At 42.9% G+C, this 21041-nt stretch overlaps 1 protein-coding gene and 1 pseudogene across 2 annotated transcripts; one reads left to right on the top strand and one right to left on the bottom strand.

Moving 5' to 3' along the window:
• Positions 1–10283: 10283 nt before the first annotated feature.
• LOC148915930 (cytochrome P450 CYP749A22-like) lies at positions 10284–13497 on the bottom strand (annotated as a pseudogene). The gene is made up of 6 exons (XR_016127913.1): positions 13077–13497; positions 12771–12991; positions 12726–12727; positions 12448–12677; positions 11535–11912; positions 10284–11428 (listed from the first exon to the last, which is right to left on the bottom strand). The product of XR_016127913.1 is annotated as a cytochrome P450 CYP749A22-like (transcript).
• Positions 13498–16926: 3429 nt separating this feature from the next.
• LOC103341858 (transcription factor VIP1) lies at positions 16927–20948 on the top strand. Its single transcript, XM_008245414.3, has 4 exons — positions 16927–17754; positions 18086–18218; positions 20158–20242; positions 20376–20948. Exons 1-4 carry the CDS (start codon positions 17186–17188, stop codon positions 20615–20617), a joined length of 1029 nt encoding a protein of 342 aa, XP_008243636.2. The 5' UTR covers positions 16927–17185; the 3' UTR covers positions 20618–20948.
• Positions 20949–21041: the final 93 nt, after the last annotated feature.

Raw genomic sequence — 21041 nt, 5'->3', positions numbered from 1 at the left:
CACTCACCGCTTGAGCGATCGGCCAGGCGCCAGCGGGCCTCCGCATGGGTCTTGGTGGTGGGTTGCGTCGACAAAGCTTTGAGGAAGTGGCGATTAGATCGCCCCATTTGCTCAAGCTTGGCCTAGTCCAAGCTGCTCTAGGATTTTATTTTCTTTTTTTTCCCTGTTGTTGCCGCTGCTATTGCTTTTTTTTTTTTTTCAACTTGCGAATTTTTCCGGTATTCTAACTTGTAGAATTCTTTCTTTTTTTGCAGCTACTCGTTGACCAGCCATGTCTTTCTGGGACGATAGCAAGGCTCCAAACTCTCAGGCACCTTTATACTTGTGGGAGGCTCCCTAGTGCCTAGCAAGAAATTGTGGCCAACTTGCACCGCGTGATCGACCGACGCTCTTCTAGAAGTGGCGGGCTGCCTTCACGTCTGCCATTCCAGATGACGTGCGGGTCAAGCTACTGAAGTCTTGGGTGATAACAAGCCTTTGGTAGATGTGAATGATCCCGACGCTAGGGTCATTACCTTCCGTCCTTTTCACTTTTCCTTGGGCTTCAAATTCCCGCTGTCGAAGCTCTTCAAGGAGGTGTTCTGCGCCATGGAGTGTGCTCCGAGCCGGTGTACTCCCAATGTTTACCGGGCAATCATGTGCTTCGAGAATCTGAGCCGTTTCTTCACGTTGGAGCGATAAAGTGAGTGAGTTCTTTTATTTTTTCGAGGTGAGGCACTTTGAGCAGTATGCCCAAGTTCGCACCTACAAGACCAAGCTGTTCGACGGTCTTAGTCAGGGAGATCACGCTTGGCATGACGACGTGTTGGAAGTTAGCGGACGGTGGGAGGGCGACGTTGATGACGGCCCACTTGTTCCCATCATCTATTGCCATGGTATGTCTTTTGATATGTTCCTTTTTATTTGAATTTCTTAAAGTGTGGTTGACTAACTTCTGTCTTCTGCTTATAGTGAATGACATCAGCAAGCAATTGGAGCTTGGACCAGACATGGCTAAGGTTCGTCGTGCTTTGAACATCCCTCAAAAGTTTCGCGAGTGGCGTTGGTTGTTAAGCTTGAGTACCAAGAGGTAGATGGTGGTGCCCCCGCAGAGGATGTCGAAAGGTGGAAGGCAGGATGGTCCCGACTCTAACGATCTGTCTACGTGAGGAAGAGTGTTCTACTAAATCTCCACCAAAGAGAAAGGTCGCTACCAAATCTTCCAGCAGGTGAAGCTACTTCTTCGACGCCAAGAATGGGTCTCCATCGAGGAATAAGCCAAGGCTCCTTCACGAGAAGACTCAAGTGGGGTCGCTCCGTCATCATCTACTGTGGTCAAGCATCTCGTTGGTGGAGATAGCATGAAGGTTGGTGGTATGCGCGGTGCTCGAGATGTTCTGCCCGAGCCTCACGACAAGTTTGAAAAACATGATGCTGCCGTGAGACACTCGTGCCGGCCTACTTCTCGCTGAGCCTCAAAGAGATGTAGACATTTCTTCTCGGTTCGAGTCGTCAGATCGGTCGAAAGATGGAGATCGGCGGAGGTTCGCTTATGATCCATTGGAACCGTGGGCAGTCAAGCGTGGAGTTGATTCAGTATCATTGACTCCTTTGGAGATGAAGTTGGCGAAGGCTAAGAAGATGAGAGAGTCATCTGCTCGGGCTAAGGGTTCTTCTTCAGCGACGGCGGTTGGTCCCAAGGTGGACAAGTCTAGCCCTGCAGGGGATGCATGCGTGTCCGATCTGCTCAAGACAAACTTCCTATCAAACTCGTCTTCATGTGCCGAGCCGTTGATCACATCCGTCAGGTCGGCGATCTTGGCACTTTCTCGAGCCTTTCCTTGAAAACAAAGGGAAGCGTCATTCCATCCGATCCAAAAGTATTGGTTTTGCTGCAGATCGCTCAAACTCATCTGCTATTGCCCTCTTCCCTTTCACGGCTTAGCGATGGAGAAGAAGAATGCTGAATTGGCCACCATCTTGCCACCGAGCAGGCCCTTTATGAGAAGAAGACGCATGATCGAGGACAATGATATCTGAGTGAAAAGCTCCCTTACCGAGAAGGATTCGAGCTCAACTCTCTTGCCACGATTTGGTTAAGCAAAGATACCTTCTTAGTCTAGAGCGTAAGAATGTGACATCTCCCTTAGCTATGACAAGCTCTGGCTAGATTTCATGCATACCACAAGTCCGTAGAAAAATCCAAGTCTGAAGCCATCATAGATGCGTACAAGTTGGGCTACCGTGCACTGTGCGGATGAGACTACTCCCTTGTATGCGATTGACGATGTAGACATCGAGACACTCTGCCCTGATTCACCCTGCAAGTAAGGAGGAACCAAAGAGCGATAGTTGGAAAGGATGGAGGGAGGAGGACACAAGCAGATGAGATGATGGCAGATGTTACGGAGCAGGCAGATGAGGCCTGAAGGCATAGGTGATCGTGGATGCCGAAGAGGCTGCAACTCATAGGTCTCCTGCTGGCGCCTCGGAGTATATGAAGACTTCTTTGTTTCCTTTCAGCTTTTGTAGTTTGTTTTCTTGTTTAGAACAATTGTTCTTTTTTGACCATATTCTTTTTGTTAAACTTGGCCGGTTGGTCATCTTGTTATGGAAATTTCAGTTGTTACTCTCAACTTTCGATTTGCATAACGACTTGTGAACTATTAAGTAATCAGCTTTTATCTTAATTGCACTTCTTCTTTGGAGATTTATGAGTGATATGGTTCCCTATGGGGGATTCCGAGCGTATTCTGCACATCTCGTATATTGTTTTTCCCTTAGAAGTTGGCGAGTGCCGGGTCCCCTTGAGGGACTCCGGTGTCCCGCACATCCCTTAGGATGGTTTCCCTTAGGAAGTTGGCGAGTGCCAGGGCCCCCCTTAAGAGGCTCCGGCGTGTCCTGCACATCCCTTAGGAAGTTGGCGAGCCGTGGCCCCCTTAAGAGGCTCGGCGTCTCAGCACATCCCTTAGGATGCCTTGGTCGCCGCCTGCGTCTCCCAAGGACGCCGATTATGGGCAACTGATGTCTATCCACCTCCTTAGGAAACGAATAGGAACTCGATATTCCCATGAAGGCATGGAGACCTCCTTTTATGAAATTCTGGCGCACCATGCGCCTCCCTTAGACGCTTTTTATGGGCCAAGGCGTCTCGAATGACACTTTGGTCGCCGCCCCGTCTCCTTTAGGACGCCGCTATGGGCAATCACGTGTCTATCCTACCTCCCTTAGGAAACGGATAGGAACCTGGATACTTCCCCCAAAAGGCATGGAGACCTCCTTTTAAGAAATTTGGCGCACTGCCTCCCTTAGACGCTTTTTCTGCGTCTCCAAGGACGCTTTGGTCATCGTCCTGCGTCTCCTTAGGACACCGCTTATAGGCAACTGTTTGTGTTTTGTAGGCAGATAAGACATTTTGGAATGAGAAATCGAACTATATTGATATTCATAAGATTACAGTCCTTGAAACTTCTAGTAGTCATGAGGAAGCATTATGGATAATACTTTCAGAGATGGTGAACATTCCATTGTCGTGGTATTTGCTTCCCATCCATGGTGTCCAATGTGTAGCTTCCTCTGCCCCCGGACCGGCTGATCACATAAGGGCCTTCCCAGTTGGGATTCATCTTTTTCGACCCTTGTCTTGGTGCGGTGATGAAAGCCTTTCTTAGCACGAGGTCACCTGGTTGAAACTGTCTGACCTTAGCTCTTTTGTCGTAGTAAGACTTCAACTGCTGCTGGTAGGAGGTGACTCGGATAATGGTCTTCTCACGTTCGCCCTCAAGTAGGTCAAGTTTGAGCCTCATTTGCTTGGAGTTCTGGTCAACACTGCCACCTCGAGGTTTATAGAGGGGACTGTGATGTGAGGATGGATGATTGCTTTCGTCCCATAGGCGAGGAAGAATGGGGTTTCACCAGTTGACCTTTGCTTGGTGGTGCGATAAGCCCATAGTACTCCAAGGAGTTCATCCACCCATTTTCCTTTAGCGCCTTCTAGCCTCTTTTTCAAGCAGTCCAATATGACTTTGTTAAATGCCTCGGCCTGCCCATTTCCTTGTGGATACCTCATAGTGGACATGTGTTGTTTGATCTTGTATTTCGCAAAGAATGTGGTGATATGCTTGCCAATGAACTGTGAGCCATTGTCAGTGACCAACGATTGTGGGCAGCCAAATCGGCAAATGATGTTTCTCCAGATGAATCGCTCCACATCGGCTTCTTTAGTAGAGGATAGAGCTTCGGCCTCGATCCATTTAGTGAAGTAGTCGGTGGCAGACGATCATCATTTCTTTCTTGGCGGGCGCCGGTGGCAAGGGACCCACTAAGTCGATGGCCCATTACATGAATAGCCATGGACTGTTTTGCGGATGGTAAACTTTGGCAGGCAAATTAGGGATCGGCTTGTATCGCTGGCAACAATCACACTTTTGACATATTCAGCGGAGTCGTGGCGCATGGTAAGCCAGAAGTAGCCGATATTTAGAGCCTTCGGGCAAGTGACCTGCCCCCAGTGGTTGCCACACTCGCCGTCGTGAATTTTGCAGAGGACCTCAAGTGTTTGAGGGTATTTTATGCAGGTAAGGTGAGGGCCGGAGTAGGATCTGCGAATGAGCTTGTTGTCGTGCATGTAGTATCTCACGGCCTTCTGCTGGACCTTCCTAGCCTCGGACTTGTCTGCGGGTAGGTTTCCATTCCTAAGTAGTCAATGATGGGGTCTTGCCAGCTGGGGTCCTCGTCAATTTGCATGGTGTCGACTAGCTCTACTTCTTCAATGCTTGGCCAGTCAAGGTGTTCAACCGAGGATGGAGCGTCTGAACTGGGTATCCAATGCTGACCCTAAACTGGCTAGTGCATCTGCATGTGCGTTCTCTGCCCGGGGTACCTGTTGGATGGTGAAGGTAGGAAATGCCTTCAGCAGCTCCTGGACTTTGTCAAGGTACAAGATCATCCTTGGGTGCTTCGCCATGTATTCACCGAGGCTTGATTCGCGATCAGTGAGGAATCGAGTAGATGGCTAGCTTCTTAATTGCGAATTCTTTCGCATAGCGTAGGCCGGCGGTGCCTCGTATTCGCCTCGTTGTTGAGGGCCGGAAGCAAGCGTGATAGCTTACTCCAACAAGATTCCATCCGGGGTGATGATGACGACACCAGCTCCAGCTCCTTTTTGGTTTGACGCTCCGTCTACCGCAACTGCCACGTGTCTCTAAGTTGGCTAGGTCCAGCGGAGGTCCCATCTGCTCTTGAACTTTCCTTATTTTTGTTGACCAATTTCTCTTCTTCGGCTGATGGGGTGAACTCTACCACAAAGTCTGCTAAAGCCTGGGCTTTTATTGCAGCTTTTGGCCGGTAGATGAGGTCATATTGGCTTAGCTCTATAGCCCACTTCATGAGTCGCTGAGAAGCGTCAGGGCTGTGAAGGATTGATCTCAAAGGAAAGTCAGTCATGATGATGACTCGATGAGCTTGGTAGTAGGGTCGTAGCTTTCTCGAGGAAACTACAAGAGCCAAAATAAGTTTCTCCAATTTTGGGTGAGTCTCTGCATCGAGGAGAGCTTTTGGCGTGTAGAATACCGGATGTTGGGATGTTGGGCTGACTCTTCTCGAATGAGAGTGGTAGGTGAGTTGGACAACTGCCAAGTACACGAACAAGTCCTCACCAGGGTGGTTTTGAGAGCAGAGGTGGTGAAGTGAGATAAGTCTTCAAACTCTGGAAAGCTACTTCGAACTCCTCATCCCATTTGTCTCTTTGTCCGTTTCTTCAAAGCTTTGAAGAATGGTTTGCACTTGTCGGTTGATCTCGAGAGGAATCGGTTGAGGGCCGCTGCTCTGCCCGTCAGACTTTGTATTTCCTTCACTGTGGAAGGCGACTTCATCTCGAGAATGGCTTTGATTTGACGTGGGTGTGCCTCGATTCCTCGTTGTGTGACTAAGTACCCCAAGAATCGACCGGAGGATACACCAAACGTGCATTTACTTTGGTTCAACTTCATGCAATATTGGCGGAGCAGGCTGAATGCCTCGGCGAGGTTTTTGAGGTGATCTTCACGTTTTGGGGCCTTGACTAGCATGTCGTCCACGTATACCTCCATAGTTTTGCCGATTACTCCTTGAAGATTTTATTCACCAGCCTTTGGTATGTTGCTCTGGCGTTCTTCAACCCAAAGGGCATGACCTTGTAGCAGTAGGTCCCTCTCTCGATGATGAAAGAAGTTTTCGCCTTATCATCCGTGTGCATCAAGATTTGGTTATAGCCGGAGTAAGCGTCCATGAAGCTGAGCGGTGATTGCCAGAAGTGGAATCTACGAGTTGGTCGATTCTCGGCAATAGGAAGTTGTCTTTTGGGCATGATTTGTTGAGATCAGTGTAATCGACGCAGACTCTCCACTTGCCCTTCTCTTGTTTTGCTACTAGAACCACGTTGGCAAGCCACTCTGAGTAGGAGACCTCTTTCAATAAAGCCGGTAGCTAGAAGTTTGTCAATCTCGGCTTCGATGATAGCGACTCGCTCGGGTGTGAAGTTGCGTCTCTTTTGCGTCACTGGATTGCGGTAGGGTTGACATGGAGTCGGTGGCGAGATAATTTTGGTCGATGCGAGGCATGTCTGCGGCGACCATGCGAACATATCTTTGTTATTACGGAGGAAGATGGTAAGCTCCATCTTCTAGTCTGGGCTTAGGCACGAGCCAATCCGCGCTTTTTTCGGTGATTAGGATCCAAGGTATTAACTCGGCGTCTTCCTCGGGTTTCCATCCTTCTTGAAAGACCTGCGGGACGGATTTCCTCGGCTTGTCTGGCCTTTGATTACTATAAGATAGCAAGATTCGGTTGTTCAACTTCCCTCGGATCGCCTGGCTCACGGGAGGAATTGCGCTTGTTTGCTTTTCTTTAGCCCTTGAGCATTTCGCCATTGCGACGCGGATATTAATTTGGCCGACACCACCCCAGGGTTGGGTAACCGAATTTTCTGATGTGTGGAAAAGGTGATGGCGTTGATCTTGCCAATCCATTGCCTGCCCAGAATGCCGTTGTAGGGTGAGACCTCATCAATGACCATGAATGTTTGCAAGCAGACTACAGGTGAAGAATAGACGTCGAGGTCCATCGTGCCCACGGTAACCTTTGTTGCACCATTAAAGTCGATTCGACAATCTGGCTGATTTGTTGATTTTGCCGTAAGCCCATCTCTTTGGATGGCGGCCATTAGGATATTGGCTGCGCTGCCTCGTCTGCATGGATTGATCGACCATGGCCTATGTGATTTGAATGCTGATGACAAGGGCATCATTATGTGGCATGTCGAGGCCAATCAGATCTCTCTTTTGGAAGCCGATTATAGGATCGTCTTCTGCTGGTAGAAGGCAGTCGAGACTTGGAAGATCATAGTGGCCTGTTTGATCTTCCTCTTCTTTTCCTTGTGTCACCCGACTCCTTGGCGTCGGCTAGGATTGTGTTAATCCTTATGACCTTCTGGGGTGGTTCCTTGGCGGTGTCTCGATCTTCAATTCGCTGGATGGCCTGCTTCGCGATGAACTCCGTGCAGTGACCTTCTCTCACGAGTTCTTCAAAGTGTACTTTCCAAGCGAGGCAGTTGTTGGTAGTGTGCCCGTGTATCCCATGGAAGGCACAGTATTTGCTAGTATCCCTCTTGTCGGATCTCCTTTCAAGGGTGGCGGTCTTTTTACCCAAGGTTTGTTTTTCACTTGGGCTAAGATTTGATGTATGGGGATGCTGAACTTGGTGTAGTTCTCTCCTGCTGCAACGTCTCCTTGTGGATGTGACCTGCAATTATCCTTGTTCTTGTTGCTAAATCCATCGCTTCTTTGACTGCCCGCTTAGTCGGTTGATCTTCTGCTAGTAGACTTTTTACGGCGATTCGATCGTCATCCCGAGCGCGTAGCGTTCCGCGTTGCGTAAACCTATGCTAGAGTGGCTGGGAGTGATAGTCAGCTCGCGGTACAAGTCGTGTTGGAGAAGGCCTTTCTTGAAAGCAGATGACGCGATTCGGACGTTGCATCCTACAATGTTGGCCTTTTCTGCTTTGAATCTCTTGATGTAATCTCGAAGGGATTCGTCGGACTTCTTGCGCAGGTTGTACAAGTGGTCAGGGTTCTTCTTGATCGTTCGGTAAGAGGTGTACTCTTTGGTGAAGACGTAAACCAACTCCTTGAAGCTGTTGATCGACCGGATGGCAGGGTGTAGAACCAATCTTGGCTGCTCCTCGCAAGGTCTCTGAATACCTTGCACATCAATGCATCGTCGGCCTTGTGGAGGATCATGACACTTTTGAAGTGTTTTAGGTGGCTCTCGGGATCGGAGTCCCGTTTAAAGTGTATAAACGAAGGCGTGGAGAATCGCTTCGGGGGAGCACCTGCTCGATTTCGTGATGAAAGGTATGGAGTTTTCTTGGTCGATCTCCTTGCGTAGCGCATCGTCGAGGTTCTCACCAGTCTTCAGATCTCGAAGTCGGTCATTCATAAGCTTCTCAACGTCTTTCATACACATTGCTAGTTGATCACGTTGGCGACCTTCGCGATTCGGGCGACGTTCACTGACCTCCCCTGGGTGCGATGGTCGACCTTCTCGTCTGCGCTGCCTAGGCGGCATGTTGGTGGACTGCGCTTGCGAGAGATTCTCCGTAGCTTGTCGACGAGAACCGTCTCTTCGAGAGTGAGCAGCGGAGCATCCTTCCTCGTGGTCCTCATTGTGAGGATTATCCGGTTGACCACCCTGGGGACTTAGCCTCTTGTGAATGCTCCTCTGCGAGTGGACGGCTGAGCGTTTTTCTTCACGATCCTCGTTGCGATGGTTGTCGTTGTCCTCCTGGGGCCTAGCCTTTGAAGTACATTTCCCTGCGGGCCCAAGCGGGCGTGGACGTCAAGTCGTGGGCCTAGCCTCTCGCGCATGTTGTTCCTCAAACTTAATCTGCTCCGAGTGGGGCTCACGGATGCTTGTGACATGTCGGTAGGCCGATCAAGTTGTTGTCCCTTGCCTTGTCTGCCCACTCCGCTCGACCTGCTGGGTACCGTTGAGCTGCCTGCCGGTGCGTTCGTCCATCCTTCTCTCTTCGCCCGATTGTCCAAGGCCAAGGTTTTGAGTCAAGCCGATTTGGTGGAGGAGTTGCCTCATCAGATCGCTTTGGTCGTCCATTCTCTGAGCTAGCTGGTCAACTCTCAGACTAAGGTTTGCTTGACTTCGTGGATCGGGAGGAGAGAAGTGTGTGGAGCCCAATTGCACACGGGCTAGGGTTTCATTGGAGGTGTGCGCGGGAGCGTGTGTCGAGCGTGGAGGCAATGGAGGGAACGCTTGAAGTTGCTCCAAGACCGGGCCTAAGTCGGCGGTGGTAACAAGCCCACCTTGATGAAAGGTTCCACCATATTTGGCGGCGGTGGCCGGTGCGGTGGTGAGAGGTGGTGGTGCCACCATGTCGATTGTGGGACCGTGGGTGGAGTGGCTTTGGGCCGTCGCGGATTTAGCCATCGCGGCGGTTTTGCCTCTCGTCTTCATGCTTCCAACCATGGTTGTTTGGAAGGCTTCGGTGGATTGGAAAATAGGAGGAACGGATTCCTTGAGCACGCGTTAAGTACAACTCGTGCTCTCAATGAAAGCACCAATTTGGAGGGAATGATTTTCCCCACGAGAATATTCGTCAAAGATTCCTTCGTCTTCTTCGCTTCTCTTTCTCCCTGCAAAACAGATCGGAATAAAAGGACCACACCCGGGGGGTGTTGGCCAAAGGCCCTCCGATACCTAAGTTAGGTAAGGTATTTCAAGGAAAACCGGGTGGCCGGAGCCGTGTGTGGTGGCCGGAGCCTTGTGTAAGGGAGAGAAAGAAAGTGGTGGCTAGGGTTTGTGAGAAATGATTTCTGCAGAGTTTCAGTAGGAATTTAGACGTACCTCAACCCTTGTGTGTGGCTAAGCTTTTATAATGGTTTTGGAGGATAGGGTTTCAAATGAATAATTCCGTAGATGGAAGGGAATTATTCCTCCCCTTTTTGGAATTGATTTGATAAATTAGGGATTTGATTTATTAGGGTAAATCAAATCCCTAATTGTGATAGGTATCAAATCAAATCCTAATTCAATTAGGTGACTCCTCATTTAATTGGGAATCGTGGTAATTAACCAAATCAATTTTTAACCTAATTAGGCAACGTTCAATTTAATTGGGTAATCCCCAATTAAATTGAGTAACTCCCAATCAGGTGAATTAATTCCCAATTAGGTCAAATAATCTCCAAATTGAATGAATTATCTGACCTAGGATTTTGATTTAATTTGGTTACCACAAGTACCTGCTACTAATTTAAAATTTTCCCCAATCAAAATTCACCGTCCTTAAATAATATGTTAAATTCACCGTCCTCCATGATTACTTTGTTCAAAGCCTAAACAACTCAATCAAAGTCACAGTGAGAGAGACATCAATAGAAGAGAAAGAGGATCTCAGGAAGGAAGAAGGGATTGAAGGGAAAGATGGCAGCATTACAATCGAAGTTTATTGAAATGACCACTAGTGCAACGCGGTAACTATTTTGAGGACGACACCAACAATTTAGCCTTTATTCAAGTTTTCAAATATTCAAGCCCATTTCTCCCTATGGAGGTAATTGGAAAAGTCAAGCTCAAAGAACAAACAGTTCTGGAAGTTCTGATGCTTCTATTAATCAGTACATGATTCTTTAAATTCCCATAATCAAATCAGTGCACTGCAATCTGTCTACATATAGTTACACAAAGCTATGCAATGCAGCCTCCAACTAAAAAGGAAAAAGAACTAAAAAGAAAAAGCAATCCAGATTACAAAATGGGAGGCAGAGGCAAAGGATCTATTAGTGAGTACACCACGGACTAATACAGTTGTGCTGATGTTTCTTATTTAATTTTAAATCACTTCATGACAATCAATCAGTTGTTCACTTGCATTGTTAGTAAGCTAGCAGTATATCCAAAGGCATTAATGTCGGGGTACTTGATACCGAGCTCAAGAATCATGGGTGCAATCGATACATCAATGTCTTTGCAGTTCAAAGTGAGTGTAGCATTACCTGAACTCCATGTTGTGGCCGAACTGTAAGATAATGCAAGGGAAAGTGAACATAACCCGGGGAAAGGGTGAAGGAGTAGCGTTGTAGAATCATTGACAAAGCAATCTTTGCTTCAGTAATGCCAAAGTTCATGCCCACACAAGTTCGAGGTCCCAATCCAAATGGTATAAATGCACCAATGTTGTTGTTAGTTGCTTTAGCGACCACTTCCGAGAATCTCTCTGGTTTGAAAAGATGCACATCCTGTCCCTAGATTTATCATTGTGAATTGCTATAGTTGAGATAACCAAATCAAGATTAGAAGGAAGAGTGAGCTTTCCCAGTCTAACTTCCCTTTCAACCTTCCTTATAATAGAAACAGGCAGCGGATATAACCGTAGAGACTCATTAATGATCATACTCATCTGCATACAAATGAAGAAAGAGATAACAAATCAGGATTTCAAATTTAATTGAGAAAATATTTCTGCTACTTCCAAAAGCAATTGATTGTATTCTTGACACTCTTACTGTTTTCAGTTTGGCAATCCCATCAGGATGTGGAGTTTGTTTGCCAAATTATTGTATGACCTCATTTCTTGCTTCCTCTTGCCAATCTGTATGGACTGCCAGAAGTAAGACAGTCCAAGAAAGCAAAGTAGTAGTAGTTTCTTGTCCGGACATGTAAAACGTCTTGCAATCATCAACAACTTCGTCCGCCAAAATCCTCTGGTTGTCATTGCCATCATGTTGAGCCTCTACAAGTAATCCAAGATAATCACTTCCAAATCTGTCTTCTCCTCTGGTCATTGCCTTCTCTCCTCTTTTCTTAATAATCTCTATATAGAGTCTTGTATTCCTTTCTCAAGTTTCTCCGACTCTATCTCATCGCTGGTTTTAAAGAACTCACTGCAATTTTCAATGAAAGACTAAACATGAGAACAGAATTAATGCTCACAGCTATGGGAAAACAATAAAAGAAGATTAAAGAAGAATGGTTCTCTGCGTAACAAGCCTAATGCGCCAACTACACAACGAAAATGAAAAAGAGTATGCTTCTTCTGGTTATAATGAAAATTTTTATTGAGTATATTTCTCCTGGCTATAATGCAAATTTGTGTTCAATTCAAATTTGGAATTTGCACCAGTATCTCTTCTTTTTTAGGGGGAGTCATCAGCATGAGTCATTTTTTTAAAGAAGATACAGAGAGAATTGTTTAGGCATGACTCTGTGTTTGTTAACATAGTAAGGTACAGAATGTATTCTAGCAAATTCAAAGGATCCCACAATTGACCAACCAAAAGATCATTTGGATGCCATTTATATTGGGGAGTAAAAATGCCACACATTAATCAATCAGATACTCAATAACTAAGAGAACAGAGATTGAATGGCAATCCATGTGTGGTTTCGCAATTCAAGATTTAGTTCAAATGAAGTTACCTAATGACAGGAACCCTGATTGTGATAAATTTTTTGTAGATTATGAAGCCTAACTTGGTCAACATCTCAAAAATGTTCTTTCCTTCAATATAGCTGCTGCCAAATGCTATTCTGGAAGTCACTTCTGAACTCAGCAACCTAAACTCTTGAAGCACATCAATCTCTTTTCCTTCATAATTTTCCACCTTCCTAGCATTGTCTCGGCACTAGCTACCATTTCTGGAATCATACTCAGGTAAAACAATACCATCCCATCAGATTTTACTTCACTACTATACTACTCTTTGCAAGAAATTACCATTAACTGTGAAAAAAAGACTTACTTTTAAGCTCTCTTCATGGAAGGCAAGAGTGGCCAGCTTTCTCATTTTGCCCATTTTTCAGCTTCTGTTGTTGAAACCAAGCCATCTCCTAATAGCTTCTTTACAAAATTTTGGACCTCTTTTTTGGGATAAGCTCCATCTTTGTTATTCAGTATCTCTTTGCACAACTCAGGTTCTGTGATCACCAACTGAGCCTGAGAACCGTGCCACTGCAAATAATTAATTCAATATTTGAAACTAAAATTAAATATAAATAAATTTTTTATTTTTTGTTTTTTGTTTTTTTTAAGTAGCTAATTGAGATGGTTTCTTACCATAAATCTTGGTCCATGAGTGAATGTGAGGTTGGACTAAAGGAAGTGTGTCGTGGGATGTAGTTTTGGGCCTGGCCATGGCTTCCTTCATCATGTGGGAGATTTCTTTGGTGTTTCCATGGATGAGTTTGTAAGAAGGGCCATGGATTCCCTGCAGAGCCATCTGCTTATGTATGCGAGTTGGAGCCCCCCATAGCTGGTGAAGGATCTTGATGAGAACTATGACCAGGAACAAGCACAGAAAGCACAGAAAGCCTCCTAAAGAACCCATTTGTCCTCGCTTTCTTTCTTTCTTTCTCTTTGCTCCTATTTAAACCACTCTGAGTTTTCATCTTTCGGCCTAAAATTTTCTTGCTCTTTGTTGTTTGTTTGTACAAACTTAGGAAGAGGAAGAATGAAAAATCAAGACATTGCAGGTGGCCAGATGTAGCCAAGTTTTAATGGAAAACACTTGGCTCATTTCCTTACATGACAACAAAATTTGCTTTGTTTTTTCCTTTCTTTTAATTTTGCTATGTATGTCGGAAGAACTTCCAAAAACAAAAAAAATTCATCTATAAATACATAGATAAACTTTTCTAACATGTCAGAGAAAATTCACATGCACCTTTGAACGTTAAGGATTACTGCATTGTTTGAGGACTTGTTCCTATACTAATTTTTAATTCACTATGTATGTCTAGCACCTTTGTATGTGCTTGTTTGATATTTCTTTGTAATCATATAGATTACATGCAATCTCAATCTGATTGCAATTAGCCAAAAAGACTGGATTCTTAACAAGTTTTCTCAGCCAGAAAAAAAATACTATAATAAAGGATGAAACATAATATAAAGTTGCTCAAAGAATAGTAAGACACAATCATATCAACAGAATAGCATTGCTTGAGAGGATTGAAGGTTTATTCTAAAAAACTTCAATGCACCTCGTTGGTGGTATTTCAAGTCAGTCACTCACTATCAAGTCGGAAAGTTAAAGTACAAAACTAAAGGAATTTCAGCTTAAATTTTAGCGGATTTTAATCCCTACAACATTTATAAGTTTTCTTCTTTCCTCCAGGCCCCTGAGCTGTACGAAAACGTCGCACCAGGCTTGCCTCCTTCCCTTTCAATAAAATGCAGTGACAGTGCTGCTGAAGCCCTCCTTTCAGTGAAGTGCACCGTTTCACTCAATGATGGGTTTTCAATCTAGAATTGGGCTTTTAAAACAAAATGCTTCTCTTAACCCACTTGGCCTCCAACCCAATAGAACCCAATCCCCAAATCACATTATTTTAACTTCTTTTTTTCTTATTTCAAAATTTTCACATGTTTTATGAAATTTATTTATTTTGGTGTTTGATTTAACATTACATAAAGTTACATTTAACAGTTTCGGAAACTGATTTTTTTAAATTAAGTAAGCTAGTCTTTTGGATTAATTAAGCTGGTCCTTTTATATATGTTTGATATGAAGAATAAATATGCTACAATGAAATTAGGATATCAAAATTATTATTTTATGTGTTATATAATTTACTTTAATCTATACATATATTATTTTAGATATTTTTAATTATCGTAATCATGATCACTATACTCGGTAAATATGGACTTAGTCAAACTGGCTAGAGTGGATGTGCTCCTCACTTTGCACTTGAGTTTAAATCTCCCTCTTCATAATCTAAATTAGATTAAATTAGATTATCGCTAGTATCAAACATTAAAATAAAATAAAATAACATTATCACAGTACGCATATAGCCTAACGGTGGGACCTCTAGGACGTCCTAATACTGGCCCCTTTATTTTATCTTTTTTCATATTAAGACAAACAAGAAGTTACAAATGGAATCCCCTAGGCATCTCAAATCTTTTGACCTAATACCAAAATAATTAAACTGGAGTCGACTTCAAAGAACTCTAATTGCACTTGCACTCTAATGATTAAGATAAACTTTTTACAACAACTCTAAACTTACTAACTCGATAATTGCACTTGCTCTTATTGATACTATTCCATAAAAGGGGGGAAATAAATTATGTCTTTTACCCATATTACAACATATATACAAGATGTACCACGTGACTATACTACTGTAGTATTTTATAATTTCTCCACAAAGTACCAAGACTCCTTCATAAATGCAATAAAATAATGAATATTCCTATTGCCAAACCAGTTCAGTTACATTATCTTTGAGAACATTGCTCATAATCAATTCGACAATCCAACATCATTGAATAGGCTAGCTAGGCTTCATGACGAAAACATTCAAGGGGGATAACTCCACAAGGAAGGTAAGTACTCGCACCAATTGACTAATCAAAGCCACCAAGCATCATAATTTGCTATGAAGATTACACTCCTTTCTAAATTCAGAGCCTATTACTCATGAGTTTTATGCATCATAATTTGACAACCTTTTAGATGATGCAATCCTCTTGATATATCAATACACTTTTATGCACTCGTGTTGAGATTCACCAATCTCTATTGGAGATTAAATTGCCAAGTCTTAATAGAAGTTGTGATCGATATGTCTATAGCCAGAGCATTCATGACTTGTATCTCACACATATAAGACATACTCTCATAGTAACTAGCCATGTTCATCATCGTTAAAGACATTACCATGTTTTCTCATTCATAACTTGTGAATAAATCTCAATTCACTAACATATATGTATGAATTCTTGAGGACTTACATGTCTAACAGAAGCCCAACTGGGCTGAAGCCCCTTTGAAGAGTTGATCTGATGCTGAAATTCACACAATCTTTTTGGCACTAGTGCACTGTTCATATTCGACCAAAAAAACAAAAAAACAAAAAATCTTTTTGGCACTAGTGCGGTGTTCATATTTGGTCTCAGCAAGGAGCTCCACCAAACTTCAAGTTTCAAAGTTCAAATCTTCCAATCAATTTTCCAAAAGTCAATGGAGGTTTAGTCGATCATAAAATCAATATAAATGGGATTTAAATATGCTACCAACGATAAGTTGATTTAGACTAAACATTCTCGCCACACATTCAATGAATATGATTACTAACTTAAGCATCAGAGAGCTCTTAAGATCTTGAATTCAGTAGCTTTTGAAGTTTAAGTTTTGTTTGTGTAGATGCCCCAGTCAAATTCTTCATACTATTTATCGATCTTGGCTTGCCATGTGAGTTATACGATTTTCACCTAGTAGGATTTATGATTTTGCATATGGTAGAAATTAAAATTTTATTTTCAGTGAATGGAAAGTTACCTTTAATAGGCATTCATACCCTAGTATAGTAGGATTTGTTAGAATAAGAATTAAAAGTTAATCCAACTCAAATCTTTATAGAAAGAAGCTTGACACTTTTTTGGAGCAATTATAACAGGAGTGCATGTTATAGAATGTATACCCAATAAGATGCATTTTGAGTTAGCATACATTCATATTGGGAAATTTATTATAGAATGTATATCCAATAAGATGCATTATGAGTTAACATATATTCATATTGGGAGATTTGAGTTAAACTTTAACTTCAACACATATCGTTGATGAAAGGTTTGATCGTTGTTTGTGTATTAAGATTATTCACACGGCGTGCTAATTTTACGTTGCATTCAAATTCCTCACACCACCACGTTGTTAGTAGTTATAATTATATAATATCAAAAGTAAAAATAATTATGGTAAAAAATGGCAATGGAAACATATAAGCATCAAAATTTTCTCTTACAAACTTCTCATACTAGTTTTTCTACAATATTGCAGTTCAATGAACGCAACTATTCTTCCATATGCATTGCGTGTGTGTAGGTTATAAATAGAGGAATATAATGTCAAACTACATATAATTGGGTTCTACTACTCACTACTCAGCTCGTTCAAGTCCTTCTTCCCAAAAGTACTTATATCACTTTTGGTTTTACCAACCAAACCTCCTCCTTGCTCACTTTTTCAACGCACTCTCCCTCTCTCCACCCCTCAAATCCCCTCTCTCTCTCTCCGTTGTTTTCAACCACTTAAACTCCCACCACCACTCTCATCAATAAACATTAAACACCTGACCACCGTTACCACCCACCACCACCACAACCCAAAAACCCAAAAAAAAAAAAACAGAGCAAAAGACGAAAATGGATTTGAACAACAACTTCACCGGAGCTTCAAGGCCCTCCCCGACATCCTCGACTGACATGGAGCAGATGTCGGAGACCCCACAGCGCGGGTCCCACCACCGCCGAGCCCACTCTGACACCTCCTTCCGCATCCCCAACTTCGACGACCTCCTCCTCTTTGACCCTTCCGACCTCGACCTCTCCTGCCTCCCCTCCCCAACCATCCCGCCACGTAGCAGCAACCCAATGACCCAGGACTCCGACGACTCCTCCGGCCCACCCAACCCCTTCCCGAGCTCCAGGCCCGGCGGCCCCTCCACCGCATCCGCCGCCCACCTCCGGAGCCTCTCCGTCGACTCCGACTTCTTCGACGGCCTCGGTCTCGGCGCCGGAGGAGACTCCGGCAGAGAAGCCCTTGTGGGGCAGAGGTCTGGGTCCCACCACAGGCACAGCAACTCAATGGACGGCTCCTTTACGCCGTCGTTTGAGGCGGACTCGCCTGTGATCGTGGTGGACGGTATCAAGAAGTCCATAGCTCCTGAGAGACTTGCTGAGCTCTCTCTTATTGACCCGAAGAGAGCTAAAAGGTTGCCCATTTTTTGTTTTTGTGTCTCTGTTTTGTTTTTCTTGTGGCTGTCTTCTTGACCCTTTCCTCAACTGGATCATCGTTTTTCTTTTTGCTCTTTTTTTTTTAGGGTTTTTTCTTTCTGCAAATTTCAGTTAAACTCTTTTCAATTAATTGAGGGGATTTGGCCGTTTTTAATGTTCAGAATCTAATTTGATACGTAAACTGGGATTTCTTTTGCGAAATTTTGAAGAAAGAAAACTTAGTTTATGGAAATGTTGGTTTTTTTTTTTTGGTAGATGTTATTTATTTGGTGGAATGAGAAATTGAATTCATAATTTTGTGGTTGATAGGATTTTAGCCAATAGACAATCTGCTGCGCGGTCGAAGGAGAGGAAGGTGAGATATACCAATGAGCTGGAGAGGAAGGTGCAGACGCTTCAGACAGAGGCAACAACCCTATCAGCACAGGTCACTCTGTTACAGGTAATACCTAAGACCTTGACTTTTGTACCTTAAGAAGTATCAGTTGGGCAAGACTTTAGGTACTACTTGCTAAACCAATGGAACCCGCAACTTGGTTTGTTATGAAACGGATATATCATGCTTTGTCATTACAAAAATGGTATTTTCTGCTTTGCAATGATCATCATGAAATTATTTTCATTGTTCATTTATGCGGGTGGTTTTGTTCGGGTGCACGGTTGTTTACTTTTCCTTCCATTTTCTACCATTTTAGATTGTCAATGTTTCCATGCTTGCTTCATTCTCCAGTACGTATAGGCACATAGGGTTACATATGAAATATGGATAAATAGATCTTTCTGTTTCTAGGAAAACTCTATCAGTTTCCTTAATCACTGAACAGTACAAAGTTACTTTATTATATCAACGTTCCTCATAATGATTCTTTTCAATCTTACGTATGTCATTTTCTTTTCAAAGATTGGGTCCTTCTGTGAGTTCAGTTAATGAAATTAATTCCCCTAATGCGACCGGTTTTTGTGAGATTCTAGCTTTTATGTTCTAAGATACCAAAGCTTTTATTCTTTAGGAAATGTGTTTTGTTTAAGGGATAGTTTAACATTGATTATGATCTTTGTTTTGGTATGATTTTTGTATTTCCATTAACAATACAAGAAGTAAACATACACATTAATGTCAAGTATGGATCCTCAGCTTATAAATTTCAGTTGCTTATGTCCATAACTAAGTAGTTTTGTGCTTCATTTTAATTATCTTTTCAATATAAACCCTCAACCCAAAACACTTAACCTAAAATGTAAAATAACATTGTTCTGGACACAAGTTAGTATCAACAGAAAGGAAAAAGCCACACATTGGAAATAGGGAAAGATTATGAATGGCAGAAAGCAGTTTTTGTAACCTAAAATTTTTGCTGTAACTTCAAATTGGTACTAACTTTTCTGTAGAAGAACATTTAAACATCCATGTTGCTTTAGTTACTAGAAATCCCGATCGTTCTGGAACATTAATTAAGTTTAGGAATAAGGTCAGGGCATTGGTCACTTAGCTGGGATGTGGATTAAAGCAGGTTTATACATAGTTAGAAGATAATATGTTTCCATAACAGTTACAAACTGATGATGTTATGCTATAACTTCATAGTGAAAAAGGTCAAGTTTTATAAGCTGCTACCTCCTTGTGTTCTGTGCTCAAGTCTTTTCAACTAGTGAGCTCTATTTCTCCTCTGCTGAGATCTCTTCTCTGTCTTTTTTTTTTCCTTTTCTCTTTGCAAGATTGAAGCTCTAGAAGTTGATTTGACAAACAGATATGAGAATTTGGGATCCTTCATTTGATTCTACAGTTTCTACTTTATTTTATCTGCCGGCGTTTGTTTCTGTTTGCTAGATTGAAGAGTCTAGCAATAACTGATTCTTTTAAAACTGTGGACACCCATGCCATGTCCAACCTAAAAGGAACCACAGCCCTTATATTAAAAGATTCAGGCTTCCTGAGTAGGATTGAATTTTTAATGGTCACCACCTACTAGACAGTAGGTGCCAGTAATGCGAGAAACTTCTTTGCCCATGGTGGATGGTCAAAAGTTACAATCAAACTTGAGGACTCCTAGGTGTCTTAGACGTTTTTCTTAATTTGGCAAACTTGTTTCCCGTTGTTTCCTTTCTTTTGAATTTTAAGCTTTACTGTGTAACAGTATTTTGCTAAGCAATTTTCAGAGTCATTCTGGTTCAAATCTAGGACAACCTCTTGGTTCTTGCTGGATTTCGACACCAGGCTGTCTTTATAAGGATTGACCCTATTCTTAATTATACCATTTATGTTCTTGTAGCACATGCAAGTTTGTGTAGCGCATAATTCAGATAGTTTAAGAGTCAGTTTAGGATTTTAGTTTAACGGTGTCTGCATCCTTATCAGTCTATATAATGTATCTGTGATGCAGAGGGACACTACTGTTATAACTGCTGAGAATAAGGAGCTCAAGCTTCGCTTACAGGCTATGGAGCAACAAGCACAACTAAGAGATGGTATGCATATTATTCGTATATTTGTGCTGTTATGGAAAAGGAGTGATGGAATTGTTTTACTTTCAAGTTAGCTAACTTTTCTTTTGAGGTTATATTATAGTTGCTTTGCTTTTTGTTTATTTTACACCTACAGCCTTGAATGAAAAACTTAAGGAGGAGGTTCAGCGGCTTAAGATTGAAACCAACCAAATCCCACCTGGGAATGGAAACCCTTTCTACAGAGGGCTCCCCCCTCAATATGCCGCCCCTCAGTCGTCCTCACATCATCAGCTTGGTAGCGGCCAGACCCAGCAGCACCATCACATGCTTCACAACCAGGCTGTTTCCAATGGACAGGCTCGCCCGAGCTTCATGGACTTCAACCAGAGGGCCTAGAAACTCTATTTTAGTTATTGACCACAGGAACATATTTATGTTTGAGAATTTAGAGGAGGGTAGTTAATCTCAGATAGCTTCTTGTACATACTACATACAGATGTATATGTATGTGGTGCAGGACTTAAGGCTGTGAAGATTGCTGCTCACACAGTACACAGAACCCACAGTACCCTGTATCAGTTAAAAACTATAGATGAATTATGTTATCATTTCTAGGAGATAGGATCGTTTAGAGCATGTTTTAGTCCTAATCTTACTGGAACACCTGCTGGGTTGTATTAGCGTTTATGCTAATAAGATCTTTTATTTCCTATGGAAGATTGATTTACTCTGTGTCCTTTGTTTTTTGTTTTTGTTTTTGGGGGTGGTCTTTTTTGCTAACCAATATCTGTTTTCTTTCTCTTATGATTGTTTCTTAAAT

This window comes from Prunus mume, linkage group LG6, assembly GCF_029339155.1.
Source record: "Prunus mume cultivar Tortuosa linkage group LG6, ASM2933915v1, whole genome shotgun sequence".
Lineage (NCBI taxonomy): Eukaryota > Viridiplantae > Streptophyta > Magnoliopsida > Rosales > Rosaceae > Prunus > Prunus mume.
The sequence above is the reverse complement of the archived record's forward strand: the minus strand, read 5'-3'. Positions and strand labels throughout refer to the sequence as shown.